The 20,135-nt window shown below is 37.1% G+C and overlaps 3 protein-coding genes across 3 annotated transcripts; 2 read left to right on the plus strand and 1 right to left on the minus strand.

Moving 5' to 3' along the window:
- Window positions 1–428: 428 nt before the first annotated feature.
- LOC112053118 (uncharacterized) lies at window positions 429–2,513 on the plus strand. Its single transcript, XM_024092418.2, has one exon. The coding sequence runs from the start codon at window positions 527–529 to the stop codon at window positions 2,483–2,485; it is 1,959 nt and encodes a 652-aa protein (XP_023948186.2). The 5' UTR covers window positions 429–526; the 3' UTR covers window positions 2,486–2,513.
- Window positions 2,514–4,573: 2,060 nt separating this feature from the next.
- Window positions 4,574–8,651, plus strand: LOC112053128 (fatty acid-binding protein 1). Its single transcript, XM_052882954.1, has 4 exons — window positions 4,574–5,144; window positions 6,303–6,472; window positions 7,947–8,057; window positions 8,528–8,651. Exons 1-4 carry the CDS (start codon window positions 5,072–5,074, stop codon window positions 8,582–8,584), a joined length of 411 nt encoding a protein of 136 aa, XP_052738914.1. The 5' UTR covers window positions 4,574–5,071; the 3' UTR covers window positions 8,585–8,651.
- A 1,846-nt stretch (window positions 8,652–10,497) lies between these two features.
- LOC112053132 (fatty acid-binding protein 2-like) lies at window positions 10,498–16,131 on the minus strand. The gene is made up of 4 exons (XM_024092433.2): window positions 15,997–16,131; window positions 12,088–12,254; window positions 11,238–11,348; window positions 10,498–10,623 (listed from the first exon to the last, which is right to left on the minus strand). The coding sequence occupies exons 1-4, from the start codon at window positions 16,064–16,066 to the stop codon at window positions 10,567–10,569; spliced, it is 405 nt and encodes a 134-aa protein (XP_023948201.2). The 5' UTR covers window positions 16,067–16,131; the 3' UTR covers window positions 10,498–10,566.
- Between the last annotated feature and the right edge of the window lie 4,004 nt (window positions 16,132–20,135).

A 20,135-nucleotide genomic window follows, 5' to 3' on the forward strand; every position in this document is an offset into this window, starting at 1 on the left:
TGTTAGTATTTCTACCTTAATTATATCAATTAGGTGATAAAAACATTATTTAAAAAGAATAGATTCTTTTGACGGTCAAAAGACAACATCAATCCAGTAATAAAAAATTCTGTACTTAGATAGTCTAAGTACTGTGTTTGTTAGTTTATATAAAATGTGTGTGTCTTGCAAATGAAATATAAAGTAGTGTGTTGTGTAAGAACTCAGAATATAGTAGATATATAGTAGTGTGAAAAAACAACAGTCAATTTTGTTGATGAATTTGATTGCGATGCATCTCCATATCTAATTCCTCTATGCTTATTATTCCTCTAAATTGTTTGGCTCGTGCCTACAAACCCTTAAAAATCTGTTACGTTGGTACTTAATTTTCACCATAGACAAGAAATCTGACGTTGACACTTTGACAGTGATATAATTTATTTGCATTAACTTTTTCACCCAATTAAATTGACATTTGTTTATTTTGCTAGATATAACCTAAAAAAATTTTATTTAAATGCATTGAATTCGTAATTAATTAAAAATGCTCTACGAAATATCACGAAAAAGTATTAATTTCAACACATATGAGGAAACTAATATTACCTGGACCAACAGTGTGTTAACAGTGCGCGGTAATAAAGACTTGTTTTTATTAGAATATTCGTACAATTTACATTCTTTGCACAAAGGAATTGACTTCAAAGAGTCAACTGTAACATGCAATACCAACCCCGTATCCAGTGATTATCTAAATAAATACGTATCACGAGGACTGAAGAATATGGAGCTCGTGGAGATGATCTCAAACTCTGCCTTTTGGCCCCACAGTAAAGCTCTTATGCGAGAACTGACAATTTTTACATCCTACCATTGGTCGCCATTCTATCTTCTAAGTGAAAACGATACTTTACTAGCTACAGTCAACAGTGTGGGGAATGTCGATTTCTTTGCACCACGGAAACATGCTTGGTATTCTGTTCTGGACTTCTCAACTCAGGTCGCACCACATTTAACGGAAAATCTTAAAAAACTATCTGAAAATCCAAAAACCTTTGAAGATGTCAAAGAAACAGTTTATTCAATAGAAACCTCATCAGTTTGTTGGGCGTCAGAGTTAAATGAAGACAATTCTTGTTATTTTGTAACAGCTCAAAGATCGGGTGATATTTTATTTTGGTCAATAAAATATCACCATAATAATTTTGAAATTGACTTATGTGATACTATTAAAAGTTCTACTGACGTTGAAATAATACACATGTTTTGGATAGATTTTGAACAGAAATGTTTGCTTGTATGTTCAAAAGAAAATGGTGAGGTTATTCTGTACGAATGTGATGTAACAAAAAAGAAGATAACTGTACTGAATACACACAATGTATGGTCATATAAGGACAAAATGATTACAAATTATTTACACTTCCAAATCATAAATGGCAAATTGTTATTATTTTTCAACAAACTCAGACATTTTGTCATACAAATGTATGACAAAAATTTGAAACTGTTATCCCAAAATGTACAAAATGTCAATGACTACAAAATAACATCCATAACAAAATTTAAAGATTTGTTATATTTGACCACAGTCAATATGAAAATATACAAAATAAATTATTCAATAGAAAACGACTCTCTTCATGTTTCTTTAGAAGGAGTTGAAATTAAAGAACCAGCCCCATCATATGAACTTTACGGTTTGGCTGTTTCACCAAACGGCTCGTTATTTGCTCTCTCAATGATAAATAGAAAACATTTGCTCAAGAAACAGAAAACAATGGTTGAAATAGTTTTGTTAAGTTTTGATAGTGGATGTGACGCTGACATGATAAAAATCATAAACAATCCAACAAAAAAATTAACACACATATGGGATGTTATTGAAACAGTTCGATGTAAGACCATTAAATCGAAAAAACTGCCAGAGAGAGATTATAGTTTATTGCTCAAAGATGACAGTGACATGTACAGTTTAAAAGTGTATTTAATTGTACTAAAACTACACATTAATTTAAAAAACTCCATGGCCTGGTCTTCAAGTAGTTTACTCTCTGAAAAATCTGTTGATGTCATAAAAGAAAAGATACTTATGCTGCAAGCATTTGCTCAGATTCATAAATTGTATGCAAATTTTAAAAGTAATAATTCTCTCTATGATTTTGATCACAAATGCTTTGCGGGGAGTAAGAATTATTTATATTACTACTGCAAAAAGTATGGGAAGAATTTGAATAGTTTAGTTACTGAAGATGTTTTGAATATTACAGATTTACAGTTTAAATATCTTTGCCAGTGGTGTGAAGAGAGCCTTATAGACTTTTCTTGTAAAAATAAACATACAAATATGATTTGCACGCATTCATTCACCCCAATAGAAAATGATTACCTATTTTGCAAATGTTGTAATGCTACTGCGAAAAGTGAGTTGTACGATCAAAATCCGACTTGTATATTTTGTGATTTACATTTAGTGAATGAAGATTTGTTAACAATACCATAGCCCAAAAATAAATTGTTTTAAATGTAAATTATAGTGTACTGATTTAAATACATGATTGCCTTACATTGTTATCTGCATTATTAGTCGAAGGTTAGGTTAGGTTAGTCTTAGGTATTATGTAGTGCTTTTCTTTAAAAATTTTTAGTAAAAATTCTCGACCCAAAGTTGGGAAATTGTCCTCTTAGCCTTAAATAACATCCTGATTGTTATCATTAATGTGACGAGATTAACCTATCATAAACCATCACCATCATTATCAGCTCATTTTAATGGCCCACTACTAGGCGGGAGGCCATCCTTATAAGACAGGGAATATGGAGCTTGGACTCACCACGCTACTCCGATTGGGGTTGGCAGCCTTATGGTGAAGTTCATTAACAACCACTATCAGATGATAATGACAGTGACGGGGACCAACAGCTTAACCAAACCCAGGAACTTGTGATTGGTAACCACTAACCTAACCACTGGGTCAACGAGGTAATTCTATGTTTAAATGAGAACCGTGATAGCCCAGTGGATATGACCTCTGTCACAGATTCGGGTAGGCCTGAATTCAAATCCGGTCCAGAGCATGCACCTCCAATTTTAGTTATGTGCATTTAAAAAAATTAAATATCACATGTTTCAAATGGTGAAGGAAAAACATAGTGAGGAAACCTGCATACATGAGAATTTTCTTAATTCTCTACGTGTCTGAAGCCTGCCCATGCACATTGGGCCAGCGTGGTGGACTATTGGCCTAACCCCTCTCATTCTGAGGTGAGACTCGTGCTCAACAGTAAGCCGAATATGGGTTGTAATGATGATATATACCTAAATTGCGTGTCACGTAACACGTTTGCCCTCGATGGACTCACTAAACTACTCCAGCAACTTTAATTAATGCACACCGTGTGTAATTTTACCATCTTGAAAGATAGGATAGCTTAGGGCTAGGGAAGGGTAGGGAAGAAGTAATTGGTGTGTAAAAAAAATAAACACATAGGTGTGAAAGCGAAGCTTAATGATAATGATGATGATGATGATGATGATGAAGTACTTAGGTATAACTTGAATGAAGCCAGCAGACCGTATTACCTATAGGTAGGTAAGTAGGTAATTCGGCGAAGTGCAATGATGCAATATCGATGGACACGTCAAACTATCGATAAATTTGATTTAGCGATAGAAGGAATCCGTTTACCGTGACTAAGTAGTGGTTAATCCTATAATCTTTTCATTACGTTGATACGTATGATTTAAGCAGGTGAGTAGGACTGACGTAAAATATAGATAATATCTATCAAATTACCAATGCGATTTACCGAGGAATTAAAATTAACTGCTATAGGTGTGCCCATAACTGTTAAGATTATTCCATCCGACGGCGACTACGAAATTGTCGCGACTTCGTGCTCATGAGTTTAGGTTTTCTGTTCTGTACAGTGCTGGATTAAGCACTCGCGGGGTCTGTAGCAAATGTAAACAGGGGGCTCTTTTAGGTTTGGAAAAAAAACAAAGTTTTTTTCTTTCAAACCCAATACTTATTTAAAAAAGTTTTGTTTGGTCATACATAAAACTTGCTTGCATATCCATTTGTCATAGTAAATTTTCTGCGAATGCTTTTTCTTTGGAATTTAAAAATAAATAGGTACATAAGAATTTGATTATGTTCTCACCGTTCGTAATAAAATAGCATTACGAGGAATAGAATAGGTGCATAGAACTCAAGATCTTAATGTCTCGATCAAACCTCTTTTATGTACTTTGAACTACATTTTGCCATAGAGTAGATAATCGACTGTTTTTGCTTTCCATAAGTATGTGCCTATGCTTTTGTCCCAAATATATGTACCTGTATTAAAAACTGTAAACTGTAAACCTGCAACTAAATTCTTATTGATTGTTTAGCCAAACAAATAAATAAACAAACAAACTTTTCAGCCATATACCTACCTATGTTGGTATAGATTTGGAGGACTATATTATTAAATCAATGCCGGATTAAACCATAGGCCTGCCGTTTCAGAGATCCTCTGGTAGGTCTATAGAATAAAACAATTTAATTAGATATATATAATAAATAAATAATAGGTAATGATAAATATTTATTGCTTGCTCTGATGTTGTATTTTTTTACCCGACTACGGCGAAGCCAAAAGGAAGGGTAATGATTTTGTTAAATTAGTGGTAGGTAGGTATACCAAAACAAATCTTCAAAGATTTATTCCATAAAAGTAAAAAAAAAACAGCCTAGGATCCGAATTTTCAGTCGTTAGGAAACTTATTTAAAAACATATGGTAACCTAACGATTTTCAGGGGGCTTATTACCTACCGATTTGTTATCGGAATTCGGATGCACCGAAGTCATTACCTTAAGAAGCTTATTACCAATTAGGTCATTAATTATCTCGGGTTGATTATGCACGATGTTGATTATACAGAACCAAACAAAGTAATAATTTATTAACTACATAATACATCAAAATTAAAACTGTTAATCTTATCTACGAGTCAAAAAAATGTTAATAAAAGCTGTGGATTATTAGCCGGGAACATATTTTATATCACCGCTTCGCTTCGACTGCCCCGGATCTGTGAAGATGTCTTCATTCCTTGGAATTAGTTACAGCCACGACAAAGATGAGAACTTCAAGGAGTTTTTGGATAACCTTGGTAAGTTAAATAACCATTGGGCTTAATCGTAAAAAGTCATAGGTAGAAGAAATTTATCTTTAGCATCTAGATAATGGTGGTTGTTACGTATCTGAGACTTCGTCGCTTACTATGGCCCATATTAAAAGGCTCAAAGCAGCTCAAAGTCACTCAGCGGGCTATGGCAGTTATGCTCGTCGTTTTCTGCGTGATCGAATCCGAAACGAGGAGATCCGCAGACGAACCAACGTCACTGAGCAAATCGTGAAGCTGAAGTGGCAATAGGCCGGTCACATAGATCGAAGCCGATGGACGTTGGGGTCTCAAAGAGCTGGAATGGCGACAACGCTACGGAAAGCGCAGTGTTGGTCGACCCCCCACTAGGTAGACCGAGGACATCAAGCGGGTTGCAGGGAGCCGCTGAATACTGGCGACTCGAGAGAATCAGCTCTCCAAGTGCCATAACTCAGGCTACGCTTTAGGTACTTTGAGACTAGATCGTTCGTTATCAATCCATATTTGGCTTACTGCTGAGCTCGAGTCTCCTCTCAGAATGAGGGGTTAGGCCATTCGTCCACCACGCTGGCCCAATGCGAATTGGCAGACTTCAGAGATTTAAGAAAATTCTCTGGTAAGTTGACGTGATATTTAGGTAATTTCTTAAAATGCACATAACTGGAAAGTTGGAGGTGCATGCCCCGGACCGGATTTGAACCCGAATTCCGAAATTGAAGGCAGACTTCATATCCACTGGGCTGTCACGGCTCTAGTTGGGGCTAGATAGTGACGTGTAATTTTTTTTTATTTTTTTGTATTTTGGATAGGCTTGCGCTTGACTACAATCATGTCTGATGGTGAGCAATGATGAGGTCTAAGATGAAACGCGCTTGCCTAAAAGATCTTGCCTTGCCTATCACTCTTGCCTTGAAGGTGCACAAATTGTAGGTGTCGGGAAACACAGACGCCGGAAAGGCATTCCACATCTTAGCCGTTCTAATTAGAAACGTTGACTCAAAACGTCTCGTGCGGGTTGACTGAACGTCGACAACAAAGGGATGCCATTTTTCACGACGTCTCGCTGTTCTGTGGTAGAATGGGTATGGAGGAACAAGATTATAAAGTTCCTGTGCACACTCTCCGAAGTAATTGTTTAATAACTATATTATATTGTTGTAATAGGAATCCCAGCTGAAATAGCCGCAGCCTGGCTCCAGTCGAAGCCATCTCCTAAACTGGAGAAGGACGGAGACACCTACATAGCGTCCACCACTGATGAGAATGGGGAAAAGAAGGAACTGAAGTTCGAAAGTGGGGTAGAGTTTGAAGAGGAAATTTTACCTGGTATCACTGTAAGTGTCTACAACGTGTACCTATTGTGTATTCAAAGAATATCAGGACGGCCGTGATGCAATGCCTGCCAGCTCGATGTTTTTTTTTATTCTTTTCAAGTTAGCCCTTGACTACAATCTCACCTGATGGTAAGTGATGATGCAAGTGATGATGCGTAAGTGATGGTCTAAGATGGAAACGGGCTAACTTGTTAGGAGGAGGATGAAAATCCACAGTCCTTTCGGTTTCTACACGACATCGTACCGGAACGCTAAATAGCTTGGCGGTACGACTTTGTCGGTAGGGTGGTGCCACGGAGGTCGTCAAATGTATTTGTATTTTTTACTAGCGGACGCCCGCGACTTCGTCCGCGTGAAAGTCGTTATAAACTTTCAGCTACCCCTATCCTACCACTACCCTACCCCTACCCTACCCTACCCCTGCCCTACCCCTACCCTACCCCTACCCTACCCTACCCTACTCATTAAGGCTGCACTTCTTTATTTATTCCCCCCCCCCGCGAGTCGCGTCGAGCGCGACAACCTTTACTCAAAAATAATCCATATAGCATGAATTTGTATTCACGCGCGATGGTTTAGCGTATTTCTTGTATAACTTTGGTGTTTCTTTACCGATTTTTATGATTCTTTTTTTATTGAATAGGTAATAATGTTAACATTTTTAGTTAAGGATGAGTGATGAGTGTTATAAACATAAGAGTAGACTATAATTAGAAAGCTCCGAACTGCTAAGTTATCGGGAGTTACACGTGTTATTGTGAGTCAACCATAAAAGATAGACATATATATTCTGTTGTGTTTTTACAGATAATTTTAAGGAGAACATTTCCGTCATACATGATTTCTATGTAACTTTAACCATTAAGGCTGTACACGCGGCGGAAGCTTAAAAAATTAAGTAACTTCTCCCGTTTTCTCAACATTTCTCTTCACTGCTCTGCTCCTATTGATCGTAGCGTAATGAAAAGTATACTATAACCTGCCCAGGAGTATGTTGAATAATTGTACCAAGTTTCGTTAAAATCCGTCCAGTAGTTTTTGTTTCTATAAAGAACATACAGACAGACAGACAGACAGACAGACAGACAGACAGACAGACAGACAAAAATTTTACTGATTGTATTTTTGGCATCAGTATCGATCACTAATCACCCCCTGATAGTTATTTTGGAAATATATTTCATGTACAGAATTGACCTCTCTACAGATTTATTATAAGTATAGATTATTATTTACAAGCTAGCCCTTGACTTTAATCTCACCAATAAGTGATGGTGCAATCGAAGAAGCATGAGAGCTAAATTGTTAGGAGGATGAAAATTTCATCATAATCGGCTAAGCCCTTTCAGGGATCTCAAAATACATACCTACCTCCTTAATTATATTTAACATCTTCTTGACATAAACTGAAATCCTACAAAAGGGGCTAAACTAATTGGAACTTTCAAAATTTAAAGCCTGTTCTTACTTTCAGGCTAAAACAGTGTTCACAGTTGAGCCGGAACAAGCCATCCAAGTACAAACTTTCCCGGACGGTCGCTCCATTACATACAAGAGACAATACAAAGACAAAGATCTGGTTGTGGTAAGACCTATATCTTTTTATTTATTTTATATACGGAACACTTGAAAATGTACAGCATATATAAAATCTTTGCTTAAAGGTAATATTATTGACAATCGCCAAAATCAAGTTTTCAAAGAACATTTGCCACATATTTATCTATACTAGCTGACGCAGCGCGGTTTCACCTTGATAAATGTGCTATCTAACACTGAAATAATTTTTCAAATCATACTAGTAGTTCATGAGATTAGTGCGTTCAACCAACAAACAAACTCTTTAGCTATTTAAGCCGGATTACAAAAAAAAAATAGTTGGTCTAGAGAACTTCTTACTTCCTCTTTAGGGAAAAGTGCAAGTTTCTTCAAAATCGGTGAATAGTTTTTGAGATATAGGTATATAGTTAATTAGTGTACATCACTAGGAAAACGTTTTATTACCTACCTAATTGTTTATTTTATTATATCTGATGCTAAATAAATTTGTTTCAGGAATTAACTCTGAGCACTTGGGACGGCAGTGCGACAAGATATTACAAAGCGGAATAAGTTTTACCTACCTACTTAATAGCCTTAATTACCTCTAATAATAAAAATAAGATTTTTTCTAATAAAATTTTGGAGTTTTATTCGTTAAGAAAGAAAAGAAAGAATGCAATATTGGACGAAAAACGCGGCAAACTTTCAAAAGTGAAACGAACTGTCACCGTACCCATACTATATGAAAAACACTAGATTAACAGCTGATGGACGACCACTGCTGGACATAGGCCTCTTACATGGACATCCAAACAAAACGGTATCGACTTGATACCGTCCACCTAATGGGGGGTCGCCCAACACTGCGCTTTCCGGTGCGGGGTCGCCATTCTAGCACCTCTTCAACGTCCATCGGCTCTTCAATTACATAAGTACTTACTCAGATGTTAACTAGCATACGCCCCGTGGTTTCACCCGCGTACTTACCGTTTCTGTAGAAATAAGTACGGTGGAATATAACATTGCACTCATTAATAACATGTCTTTCTATTGTTAGAATAATTTTACCAATTTAAGGTTCAGTACCGGTTTTTACAACTTATGTATTATAAGTATTTATACGTTTACGTATTAATAAGTAATCTATACACGTACTTATATTATAAAGCTGAGTTTGTTTGGTTGAACGCGCTAATCTCAGGAACTACTGGTCCGATTTGAAAAATTCTTTCATTGTTAGATAGCCCGTCTATCGAGAAAGGCTATAGGCTATATATTATCCCCATATTCCTTCGGAGACGGGAACCACGCGGTTGAAGCCACGCGGCTTCAGCTAGTATTAGATACACATATTCGTCTCACATTTCGTCTTGTTCTGCTCTGGCATGACGGATGCCAGATGTACCATTAATTTTAACTGGTAATTTTAGTATTTTTTTTTAATTAACGAGTTAGGCAAAAGCATGAAATAAGTAATATGAATCTCACATGGGCGGGCAAGAGAGGGGCTTACTTACTCACTTACTGAGCTCCATAGCTTGCAATAGGAGCGGGATACGGGTTGAGAAAGGAGGTCACTGGCGCCGTATGCGCATTCTTCTAGTATTATATTTCTATGAAAAAATTAAAAAAATTAAAAATTGAAAAAATGCGTCGAACAAACGCGTAAAAATCGTTTGATTGGTTACAATTTGGCAAATCACAAATCAATTTGTAATGTGAGACACTCAATTTAAGTATAGTTGCCCCCCTTCCCCCTCCCACGGAATCCTGGCTACGCCCATGTGAATCAACACCTAAATATTCCAAAGTAATGAATTATTACTAACGCCTTTGCAAAAACTTGAGCAATTTTAAGTAAATTTAAAATTGCGGCAAACATACACAGGCAACTATTTTGCACAAAAAAAGGATCGAACATTTAACAATGTTAATTAAAAAACAGATTATTAAAAAAATACAAAATTATTAGTATTATGTAATAATTAGTACTTAGCAGACCGAAATATTTCTACAACAATGTTTTTAATATTCCCTAAAGTTAGGAAAACTGGAAACACCAGCTAATGTCGCAAAACTCAAATGTTTTGTAAAATGGCGACCGCCGCGACGTTAGTTCCAGTTTTGGCCACCTCAGACAAGCTCAGAGAAGCGTTAGCTTTTACTTTTAGCGATTTCTGTTCTGTGGTAGGTACTCATAGTAATACTCGTAAACGTTGGCATGGGTGTCATTATAGTTGTTGTTCAAATCCTACCTTTAAAAAATAAAATTAGGCGTTGTTGAAGTTTTAACTTTTTATGGGAGGGTAAGCCGCTTCGTAACGTAACGCGTTACAGCATTACTCTGTCTGGCTTCCCTTTCTCTCACGCATACGGTTATGGCAACAGGTTTAAGTTGACGTAAGTAAGCACGTTGGATGTTTTTTTTGTATTTTATCTAGGTATGTGGTACCGGTAGGTATGCTACGTAAATAAAACTCTTGGTATTATTTAATTTGTTATAATAAATACATAAACATTAGAAATTAAGCATAAAGGGAACAAAATACAAATTATTCGGCGACGTAGTATCTCTTGGCTTCTCCATCCCAGTCGCTGAATGTGAGGGTCTGGAAACAAAAAAGTATTATGTAGTGTAGGTACCTATATCTACGAGTATACTTAATATTATTAGGAGGAAAGATTTGATTGTTTGTTTAATTGTTTGCATGGAAACTACTGAACCGATTTCAAAAATTCTATGGGGAAGCTACATTATCCCCGGGTGAAACTGATTTAGCGTTCCGGTACGATGTCGTGAAGATACCGAAAGGGGTGTGGATTATCATCCTCCTTATTATAAGTTAGTCCGCTTCCATCTTAGATTGCATTATCACTTTTTTTTTCCTGTAGGGGGGAAAATCCTCATGGACACCCGTTTAGGTAGTGCCGGACTCCTACCGGCTAAAAACCCCTCCTACCTTCAGAACGCTGATGTACCTGCCATTCGGCCTACCACCAACGTCGCAGTCTTTTCTCACTTTCCGAGTATCTTTTCATCTTTCTCCTTTATTTTCATTATGCTTTCCAGAAACTTCTTATTAGGTCCCAGTTCTCACTTGATTCCAGCATTATATTAATTAAGTTTTCTATATTATTATCACTTACCATCAGGTGAGATTGTAAGGCCTAACTTGTAAACAATAAAAAAAAAAATATATATGATTGCAAGAACGAATCTTACCACAACGAGTTCAATGTCACTGTACTCTCTTTTGTAAGTTATAGATTTGCCATCCGGATACTTCTGTACTTGAGTGACGACATTGTCCTCGACTGTGTACGTCGTCTGCGCCTGTAATAAAGAAATGAAACTCATAAGCAATATACCTATTAATCGTGATTGATTGATTGACATCAGCAATCTATAGTATAATCTTTATAACATAAAAATGGAACCGTCTTCAACGACGTAATTTCAGTTATTTTGATTTTTTCGAAAATTCTTTTACCACTAGAAAGCAACATTATTTGTGAGTGTCATAGGCTATATTTTATCTCCGTATTCTTACGAGAACGGGAACTACGCGGTTGAAACTGCGAAGCGTCGGCTAGTACGGCTGTCCCATTTCAAAACCTAGTAAAGGACATTTTTTTCAAAAATGGTTTTATTGCATAATCTTGCTAACCTAATAAGTCCCTACAATCTCTAAAAACACCAGCAGCGAAATATCAATAATACTATTGATCTTTCGCTGCTGGGATATATTTAAGCATCAATACCTAGTAAGGCACATCATTAACCGCGTTGAACCACGTAAAAACTACTACATCATATTTACCGTAGCGGGTCAATAATTAATCTTAGTAAGGGCTATAAAACTTGTTATATACACTAAAATTAGAATTTAGGTAGTGTTATACATTCATAATTTTGTATTTTACGTATCCAATAACTCATTAGTTGTTCTACTTAAATAGTTTTTACGGGCTAATCTCATTTATGTTTTTACGCTCTCCTGTAAAAGTTAGTTTTAAGCCCCTTACTAGGTTTTGAAATGGGACAGCCGAGTACATAATATGTAGGTACTTACACTGAGATCATCACTAATCTTTTCCTCGAACTCGACACCACTTTCGAATGTCGCGGTTCTGTCACCAGTTGGGTACGTTGAGGTTATGGTGTAACTGTCACCATCCTTTTCGATCTTCGTTTTAGGCTTGATTGTGAGGAATGCCTCTGTCTTTTCTTCTGGGATTGCTGCAACAAACAAATTGAATCTTACTTAATGTATATAACGGAGAATAGACTAAATCCCACTTCTGATAACAGAGAAGCCGTAGCCTCAGAGCAGGTTCTAAGCTTTACATGTCAAGGATAGCAGATACACAAAATAACACTATCGATCATTACACCACCACAGCGGGCTATGGAACGAGCTATGCTCGGAGTATCTCTGCGTGATCGAATCAGAAATGTGGAATCCACAGACGAACCAAAGTTACCGACATAGCTCAACGAGTCGCGAAGTTGAAGTGGTAATGGGCGGGTCACATAGAGCGAAGAGCCGATGGACGTTGGAGTCCCAAGGTGCTGGAATGACAATACCGCACTATAAAGCGCAGTGTTGGTAGATACCCACCAGGTGGACTGACTACATCAAGCGAGTCGCAGGGATTCGCGGGATGCAGGCGGCTCAGTATCGAGATGTTTGGAAGTCCCTACAAAAGGCCTATGTTCTGCAGTGAACGTCCATCGGCTGATATGATGATGATGATGATGATGATGATGATGACGTCTTTGCCGGTGGCACAGAAAACTTACCGGTGGGGTGGTAATTAGACACGGCCGATGCCTACCACCAGAGCAACCTGAGCCAATGCAGACAATATAAAATACTAAGGTAACCCGAGCTGGAAATCGTACCCAGGACCTCGCTGTTAAGGAATAGGTACAGTTCAGTTTACGCCAAAACGGCCCTCACAACATATTTATTTTTACCCTGGGTAATAGTCATAAAAATAGATCAAAATCGATACTAATACATATTATAAAGAGGCAAGATTTGATTGTTTGTTTGCATTGAATAGGCTCTGAAACTACTGAACCGATTTGAAAAGTTCTTTCACTGTTAGGAAGCTACACTATCCCAGAATGCTATACTCGTATTTTATCCCTGTATTATTACGAGAACGGGAACCACGCGGGTGAAATCGCGCGGCGTCTGCTAGTGATTAATCAATTTTATGTGCATACCGGTTTGGGATATCTTCAAATATTCGCACAGTTATGAATTCTCACCCGTGCTGAGCCGTTATTATGAGCATGAATTATTTCCCAGACAATTTTTATAATATTTATCGATAACATTCGACGTGATTATAACATAGAGCCGGTTTGGCTTATAATAAAATTATTCAATATATTATTTTCATTTGTATCTTGATTTTTCAAATATATGTACGAGATAATGTGAGAATGTGAGTCACGAAAAATGTGATGGTTATGTACATTTTTAACTAATCAACTTGCCTATCCATTTCTGTATACAATTGACACTGAGTACCTACTATTTATGCTCTAACTATAAATTATTAAATTGTTTTTCTATAGAGTAAAATAATTCAGAAGAAATACAAAAAAAAAATATCAGAATTGATCCATAAACGACGAAGTTATGCGCGAAAGCACATAAATATATATATATGTGCTTTCGCGCATAACTTCGTCGTTTATGGATCAATTCTGATATTTTTTTTTATATATACGGTCGAATTGAGAAACCTCCTCCTTTTTTGAAGGCGGGTAAAAAACCCACCGAGCGAGCCTTTACTGCAGCCTTAGAAGCGACATATTTTAGTAAGTAGTCTTGTACATATGTTTTCTGCGCTATAGATCCTGTCTAGTGAGGTTTATTTGAGATTTTAAACCGACTTCAAAAAAGACACACCGATTACTCGAAGATGCCTGGACCGATTTTAAAAAATCTTACATTACCGGCTTAGCACCGCCTTCATACTGATCAGCAGGTAGAACATATTATGATGTTATTTTTCGCTATTTACTTTAGTGGGTTCGTCTTTAGGTATTAAAGTCGGTTGTATTTTTCATTGACAAAATCATGACGGTTGGCGCCATTTTCATATGTCATCACTACGATACTAATAATAATGATTTGTATGATTATTTTTGGATTGAATCATGAATGCTTTGGAAGGACCCAAGAGGAGAGGAAGGCAAAAAAGAGATCGTTGAAATGTGTGAAAGAGGATTTGTGTGTAAAAGGAGTTTTAATTGTTAATTTATTTACATGAGTACGTATACGTAATGAGGTTTTCTTCATTGGTCCAGGTCTGGCTGGTGGGAGGCTTCGGCCGTGGCTAGCTACCACCCTACCGGCAAAGACGTACCGCCAAGTGATTTAGCATTCCAGTACGATGTCGTGTAGAAACCGTAAGGGGTGTGGATTTTCATCTACCTCCTAACAAGTTAGCCCGATTTCATGTTAGATTGCATCATCACTTATCATCTGGTGAGATTGTAATCAAGGGCAAACTTGTAAAGAGTAAAAAAAAACGGACGAGATTGTCATATTTTGCCGACCCCACATAAGAGGGATAAGAAATAGGAGATGATGATTATGAAGAATTATAAATGCATTAGCGTGGTTTTTCCTGCTGACAAGTAATCGTTTTTCCAACAACTTTTCATAGGTTCACTTTTACCTGGAAAACTGACCATTTTTGTGAAATTATCAAATTCATGTTGAGATAAGATAAATGTCACATTAGTTGACTGGACGTTATCAATTTCGTGTCAGTGATAAATGAATTGATTAGGAATCCAAATAATATTTTAGCAACCAAAACGTATGGATAGAAATTTATAAAACTACGTATCAGCTCATCGATCTTATTTAAAATCTGTCTGGATAAAATAGATATATATAGAGATTTATGAGACAGATATCGGTTGCTGGGCTGCTATTTATAAGTATTAAGTATAACATATCAGGCCTCGATAGCCCAGAGGATATGACCTCTGCCTCCGAATCCAACCTCCTCCTCCTTTAATTTGTGTGCATTTTAAGAAATAAAATATCACGTGTCTCAAACGGTGAAGGAAAACATCGTGAGAAAACCTGCATACCAGAGAATTTTTCTTAGCCTTACTCTAGATATTAACAAAGACAAAAAATCGTTACGCAACGTGTTAACATTTTAGGCCTACGTTATCATTATAAATAAATCGAATAAAAAATATATAAATTTTCTTAATTCTCTACGTGTGTAAAGTCTGCCAATCCGTATTGGGCCAGCGTGGTGGACTATTGCCCTAAACTCTCATTCTGATAGGAGACACGAGCTCAGCAGTGAGCCGAATATGGGTTCATTGTATTTTATATGTATGTGTATAAAATGTTGCAGCACAGCATTATCATAACGCTGACCTCAAAGTCTTAATCCAACTTTTTAAGCCAGCTGTGAATTCATGTGTTCACACGTTATTCAGTAACAAACATTTAAACATACAAACTTTGATAATTATATTATACTAGCGGGCGCCCCGACCTCGCCCGCCTTTAGTCCTCCTTAATCCGGCTCTATCGCAAAATCGTCTACTAACTATAAACTACCTCCCTGTCGAATTTCATATTTGTACGTCAAGCGATTTTCCAAATTTCTTGATGATTACTCATCAAGAAATTTGACTTCTTGACTTTGACACTTTCGCTCTTTAATTTTATATATACGAGTAAAATAGTGAGATAACAATATCTAATACCGATTAGATACACTGGATTAAAATTATTTAATACCTTTTACTAATACACTACTAATATTGATAAGAATAGGCGCACACTAATTCTAATAAGGAGTTAGATGAATTACAATCACAAAAGCTTAGCTTTAACATACTTGGAAATATTATGATATAAATGTATAATGCAGAACCAATAACTATAAGAAAGTATTGTCAGGATAAAGCAGTATTTACTTACGGAGTTGAGCCAAGAATTCCTTGAAGTTCTCATCTTTGTCATGTACGTAAGTCACTCCCAGGAAAGACATTTTGTGCACGATGAATATGCGAACGAGTGATGAACGAAAATAAATGAAAATCCACGGATCCTCTGCTTTTATTAACTCGATACCACAAATCCACGTTATAGTAAATATATAATACTAATAAACCTTATCAATACATGTCCAATATGATAACAGATTGTCCACCTTTTTAATAATGTGTTGAATTTTTTGCACTGCCCGTTTTGTAGGTATTAGCCGTGGAATATATTCTTTAAATTTTTCGTAACCATTTCTTTTTTGATTTTTTTATACCTATGTGAAATTTTCAAGAGTCTACGGTGCGTATTGTGGGTGTATTGAATATGTAACAACTTTCACAAAAAAATCTGCTCTTTATAGCGGCAGTATATAATTCTGCACTAGAACTAAATGTACCTACTTATGCAACTAAGTACATTAATTATAAATAAAGAAGTGTTCTGTTCAAAACGGTAGATATATCTCAAATAATCTCAAGGTAGCCGTCTGAGCCGTGCTAGCCCAGTGGATATGACCCCTGCCTCCGATTCCGGTGTGGGTTCGAATTCGGTCCGCGGCATGCACCTTCAACTTTTCAGTTCATTTTAAGAAATTAAATATCACGCGTCTCAAACGGTAAAGAAAAATATCGTGAGGAAACCTGCATACCAGAGAAATTTCTTATTTCACTGCGTGTTTGAAGTCTGCCAATTCGCATTGGGCCAGCGTGGTGGACTATTGGCTTAACCCCTCTCATTCTGAGAGGAGACTCGAGGATGATCATAATGATCATCATCATAAATCAAAGAGTGGTACGGCCGTGCCATACTTTTCTCGAAGCAATTCACGCCATTTTCGATTTATAATCTCGTTGTGGAAGAAACCAGATGCCTAAATTTTCAGTATCCAAGCAGACAATAACCTAACATATAAATGGTGATTCATAACGAAATCTCGAAAACCGCTTAATGTACAAAGCTGAAATTTGTTAGGGAAGTAGTTCGTAGTTAGTAAGTATCCACTAAGAACGAATTTTGCGATAGCACCGTATTGAAGAGCTCTAAGGGCGGATGAAGTAATTACACGATATATTTCAGAGTTCATACAAGTTTCCAAATTTTGTCACTCGCTGACTGATTATCAAAACACCAGCACTAAAAGGGCACTTCCAGCATGAACTGAATCAGAAATACAAGTACTTATGTGGTTTAAATTTAGCTTCTAGCATTTTGAACTACAAGCATACTCTTACATGCACATCACGCGCCAGTTTAGGGGCGAATTTTTTTTATGGTTTATTTCTTATCTATATTCGTCTCTGATGTGCAGCTCAATAAACTCTCTAAGACAAAGGTGATAGATGATGATGAAAATAAACAAATAGTAACAAAGCATTCACCTTCAGTTGTTCTATTGTTTATCATTCATTAACATCTGAGGTACGACTTTGCATCGTCATTGCAGTCAAATGCACTCTTAATCTAATCTTCGAACTAAATAATAATATATTCTACTCTAACAGATATTTAAGTTTTATTGAAGTTTTGATAGAAGCGGCGCCTCATACTATTGATAACGAAACATTATAAAATGACGAGGGATCGCCCGCTACTTTGTCCGGGAGAAAATCATCATTATACGTGACCATTTTTTGAAGATAGAATGGATATAGTGAGCTATCCTTAAAAATAGAAATATGCCATCAATATCAAAGAAATTTCCGTACTTATTCTTTCTTTTTATTACTATATAAAAATAAGTCGAGTTTTCCTTCCTGACGTTATAACTCCAGAACGCACGAACCGATTTCCACGGTTTTGCATTCGTTGGAAAGGTCTTGGGCTCCGTGAGGTTTATATTGAAAAGGTAGGGGTAGGGTAGGGTAGAGGGTAGGGTAGGGGTAGAGTTGGGTAAGGGTTAGTTGAATGTTTACGTCGAATTTCACGCGGACAAAGTCGCGGGCGTCTGCTAGTATCTATAAAATCACACCATACCAACCATACTTACGATGTTTGAATCTCGAAGCGATATAAGTAACCTTTCGAGCAGCTTGCCTTTCTCCGGTATTCCTAATATCGTCATTATATCAATCAATACAAAGAAAACCTTGACAAATTAGATACTAGCTATCTAGTAACTAGATAGATGCCTTCCTCATGAATCACTCTATCTATTATTGAGAACCGCATGAAAATCTGCATTGTACCTACTTTTTAAATTAATCTCGAACAGGCAGACAGAAGACGGACGCTGCGGAGGATATCTTTGATATCTTTAGGTTTAGATTATAGGTATTGGCCGATATCGTAACCTGAGTCATTATCACGTACTTGTTGAAGTTTTCGGTGCACTACGCTTAGTACTACGTATCTTTATCCTTGGTTTCACCTGGACGCAAATCAACCTAATGTTGGGTCAGCTCCAACGTAGGTAAATTGATATCATCATCAGCATCATCGTCATCATCATCATTATCATCATCATCAAAACCATCATCACCATCACCATCATCATCACAATCATCAGTATCATCTTCATCATGACGGACGTCCACTGCAAGACAGGTCTTTTGTAGAAACTTCAAAACACCACGATCCTGAGCCGCCTGCATCCAGCGACTCCCTGAGTCTTACTTGATAGTAACTTTACACTCCAATTTTGGTAGGTGATTTTTTCTCTCATCCCTTTATTTTATTCTTTTTTTTATTTAACGATGTTTATAAAATACAAAATATTATGTATAATACAAAATACTATTAAAAGTTTATCTAAAAATCCAGCCGGGCATTTAAATGTCCAAGTCAAGGAAGGTGTCCAGTCAAGGTCAGGGTTTCAAGTGAGGAGTCTCCACACAAAAGTCATGTCACGAATTGTCTTCTGATCCATTATTTAATAGCTAAGCGAAAGTTGTTGGTCGAAACCATTTACTGAATCGACTTTTATTCATCATCATCATCATCAGCCATTATGCATCCACTGCTGGACATAGGCCTCTTTTATGCAGCGCCAGCCCGCTCTATCTTTGGCTTTTTGCATCCAATTGATGCCAACCTCCTTTCACCAGAGGACGTCGCTCCACCTCGTGGCTCACACTGCGCTTACCGAGACGCGGTCTCCACTCAAGGACCTTACGAATCCAACGATCATCGGTCGTCCGACAGACGTGATCAGCCCACCCACTTAAATGTACTAGTCCTGAGCTTAACGCTAACTCTAAGCAGAGACGTCCCAAAAACGTCCTTTATGACCCTGACGATGACATGACGGCTAACAACGCTTCCCAGGCAACATAATCACAAGCTACACAGCGTCTTCGCCGGCGAAGACGAGGTCCCCGATATCTAACGTCACCCGGACGTGGGTTTTCTAGCTCACGATCTCGGGGGCGTCCGTTCACTCAGGTCACGGTTACACCCTCCCGAATGGTCCTCTAAGCCGAGGCCCGAGTATATAGGAGACGCCCTTAGAGAGTCGTTCCGTCCTCTGTTTTTATTTCAGGCGATGCTTCTGCGCTCGGCCCGGTGTCGCCGTAGTGGTTCCGCAGGGAGCTATCGGCTCTTACTCAACAAGAAAAAAAAACAAAACTAGCCCTGAGAGCTATGTCGGTTACTTTCGTTCGACTATTATTAGATATAGATTATTATTAGGTAGCACACCTTATATTTTTATCAATTTAGTACAAGCAAACACTCAAATTAGCTTACAATTTTATTTAATAATATCTTGATAATTTGTTGGAATAACCTACCTTTCGGGATTTAATGACCGACAGTCATGCTTACAAGTTTGATTTTGAGATTACATTTTTATCTTTCCGACTTATCATTTTGTATTTTATTATCAATTATTTTTCTTTAACTACCTAACCGATCTAAAAAGAATAATTTTTATTACATTGGTTAAATTAAGATGTATATGGTTCATTTTTAACCGACTTCAAAAAATGGAGGAGGAGGAAGTTCGAAAGGATATACTCCTGAGGTGGTCCTATTTTCATCATGTCAGGATGTGATGATGGGATCCTGGAGAAATCGAGGGGAACTTTCAAATATCGTAAGAGCCCCGCCTAGCTACAAACCTTTTGAGTGGTGAA

The sequence above is a fragment of the Bicyclus anynana genome, chromosome 8, assembly GCF_947172395.1.
Source record: "Bicyclus anynana chromosome 8, ilBicAnyn1.1, whole genome shotgun sequence".
NCBI lineage: Eukaryota > Metazoa > Arthropoda > Insecta > Lepidoptera > Nymphalidae > Bicyclus > Bicyclus anynana.

What these genes read in the sequence shown, in the direction of transcription:
- LOC112053118 (XM_024092418.2), top strand. Translation starts at nt 527, where the DNA reads ATGCTCTACGAAATATCACGAAAAAGTATTAATTTCAACACATATGAG.
- LOC112053128 (XM_052882954.1), top strand. Translation starts at nt 5,072, where the DNA reads ATGTCTTCATTCCTTGGAATTAGTTACAGCCACGACAAAGATGAGAAC. An exon ending in GGAGTTTTTGGATAACCTTG is followed by an intron (nt 5,145 to 6,302) that starts GTAAGTTAAATA and finishes TTGTTGTAATAG; the next exon opens with GAATCCCAGCTGAAATAGCC. An exon ending in AAGACAAAGATCTGGTTGTG is followed by an intron (nt 8,058 to 8,527) that starts GTAAGACCTATA and finishes AATTTGTTTCAG; the next exon opens with GAATTAACTCTGAGCACTTG.
- LOC112053132 (XM_024092433.2), bottom strand. Translation starts at nt 16,066, where the DNA reads ATGTCTTTCCTGGGAGTGACTTACGTACATGACAAAGATGAGAACTTC. An exon ending in GGAATTCTTGGCTCAACTCC is followed by an intron (nt 12,255 to 15,996) that starts GTAAGTAAATAC and finishes TGTTTGTTGCAG; the next exon opens with CAATCCCAGAAGAAAAGACA. An exon ending in AGATTAGTGATGATCTCAGT is followed by an intron (nt 11,349 to 12,087) that starts GTAAGTACCTAC and finishes TCTTTATTACAG; the next exon opens with GCGCAGACGACGTACACAGT.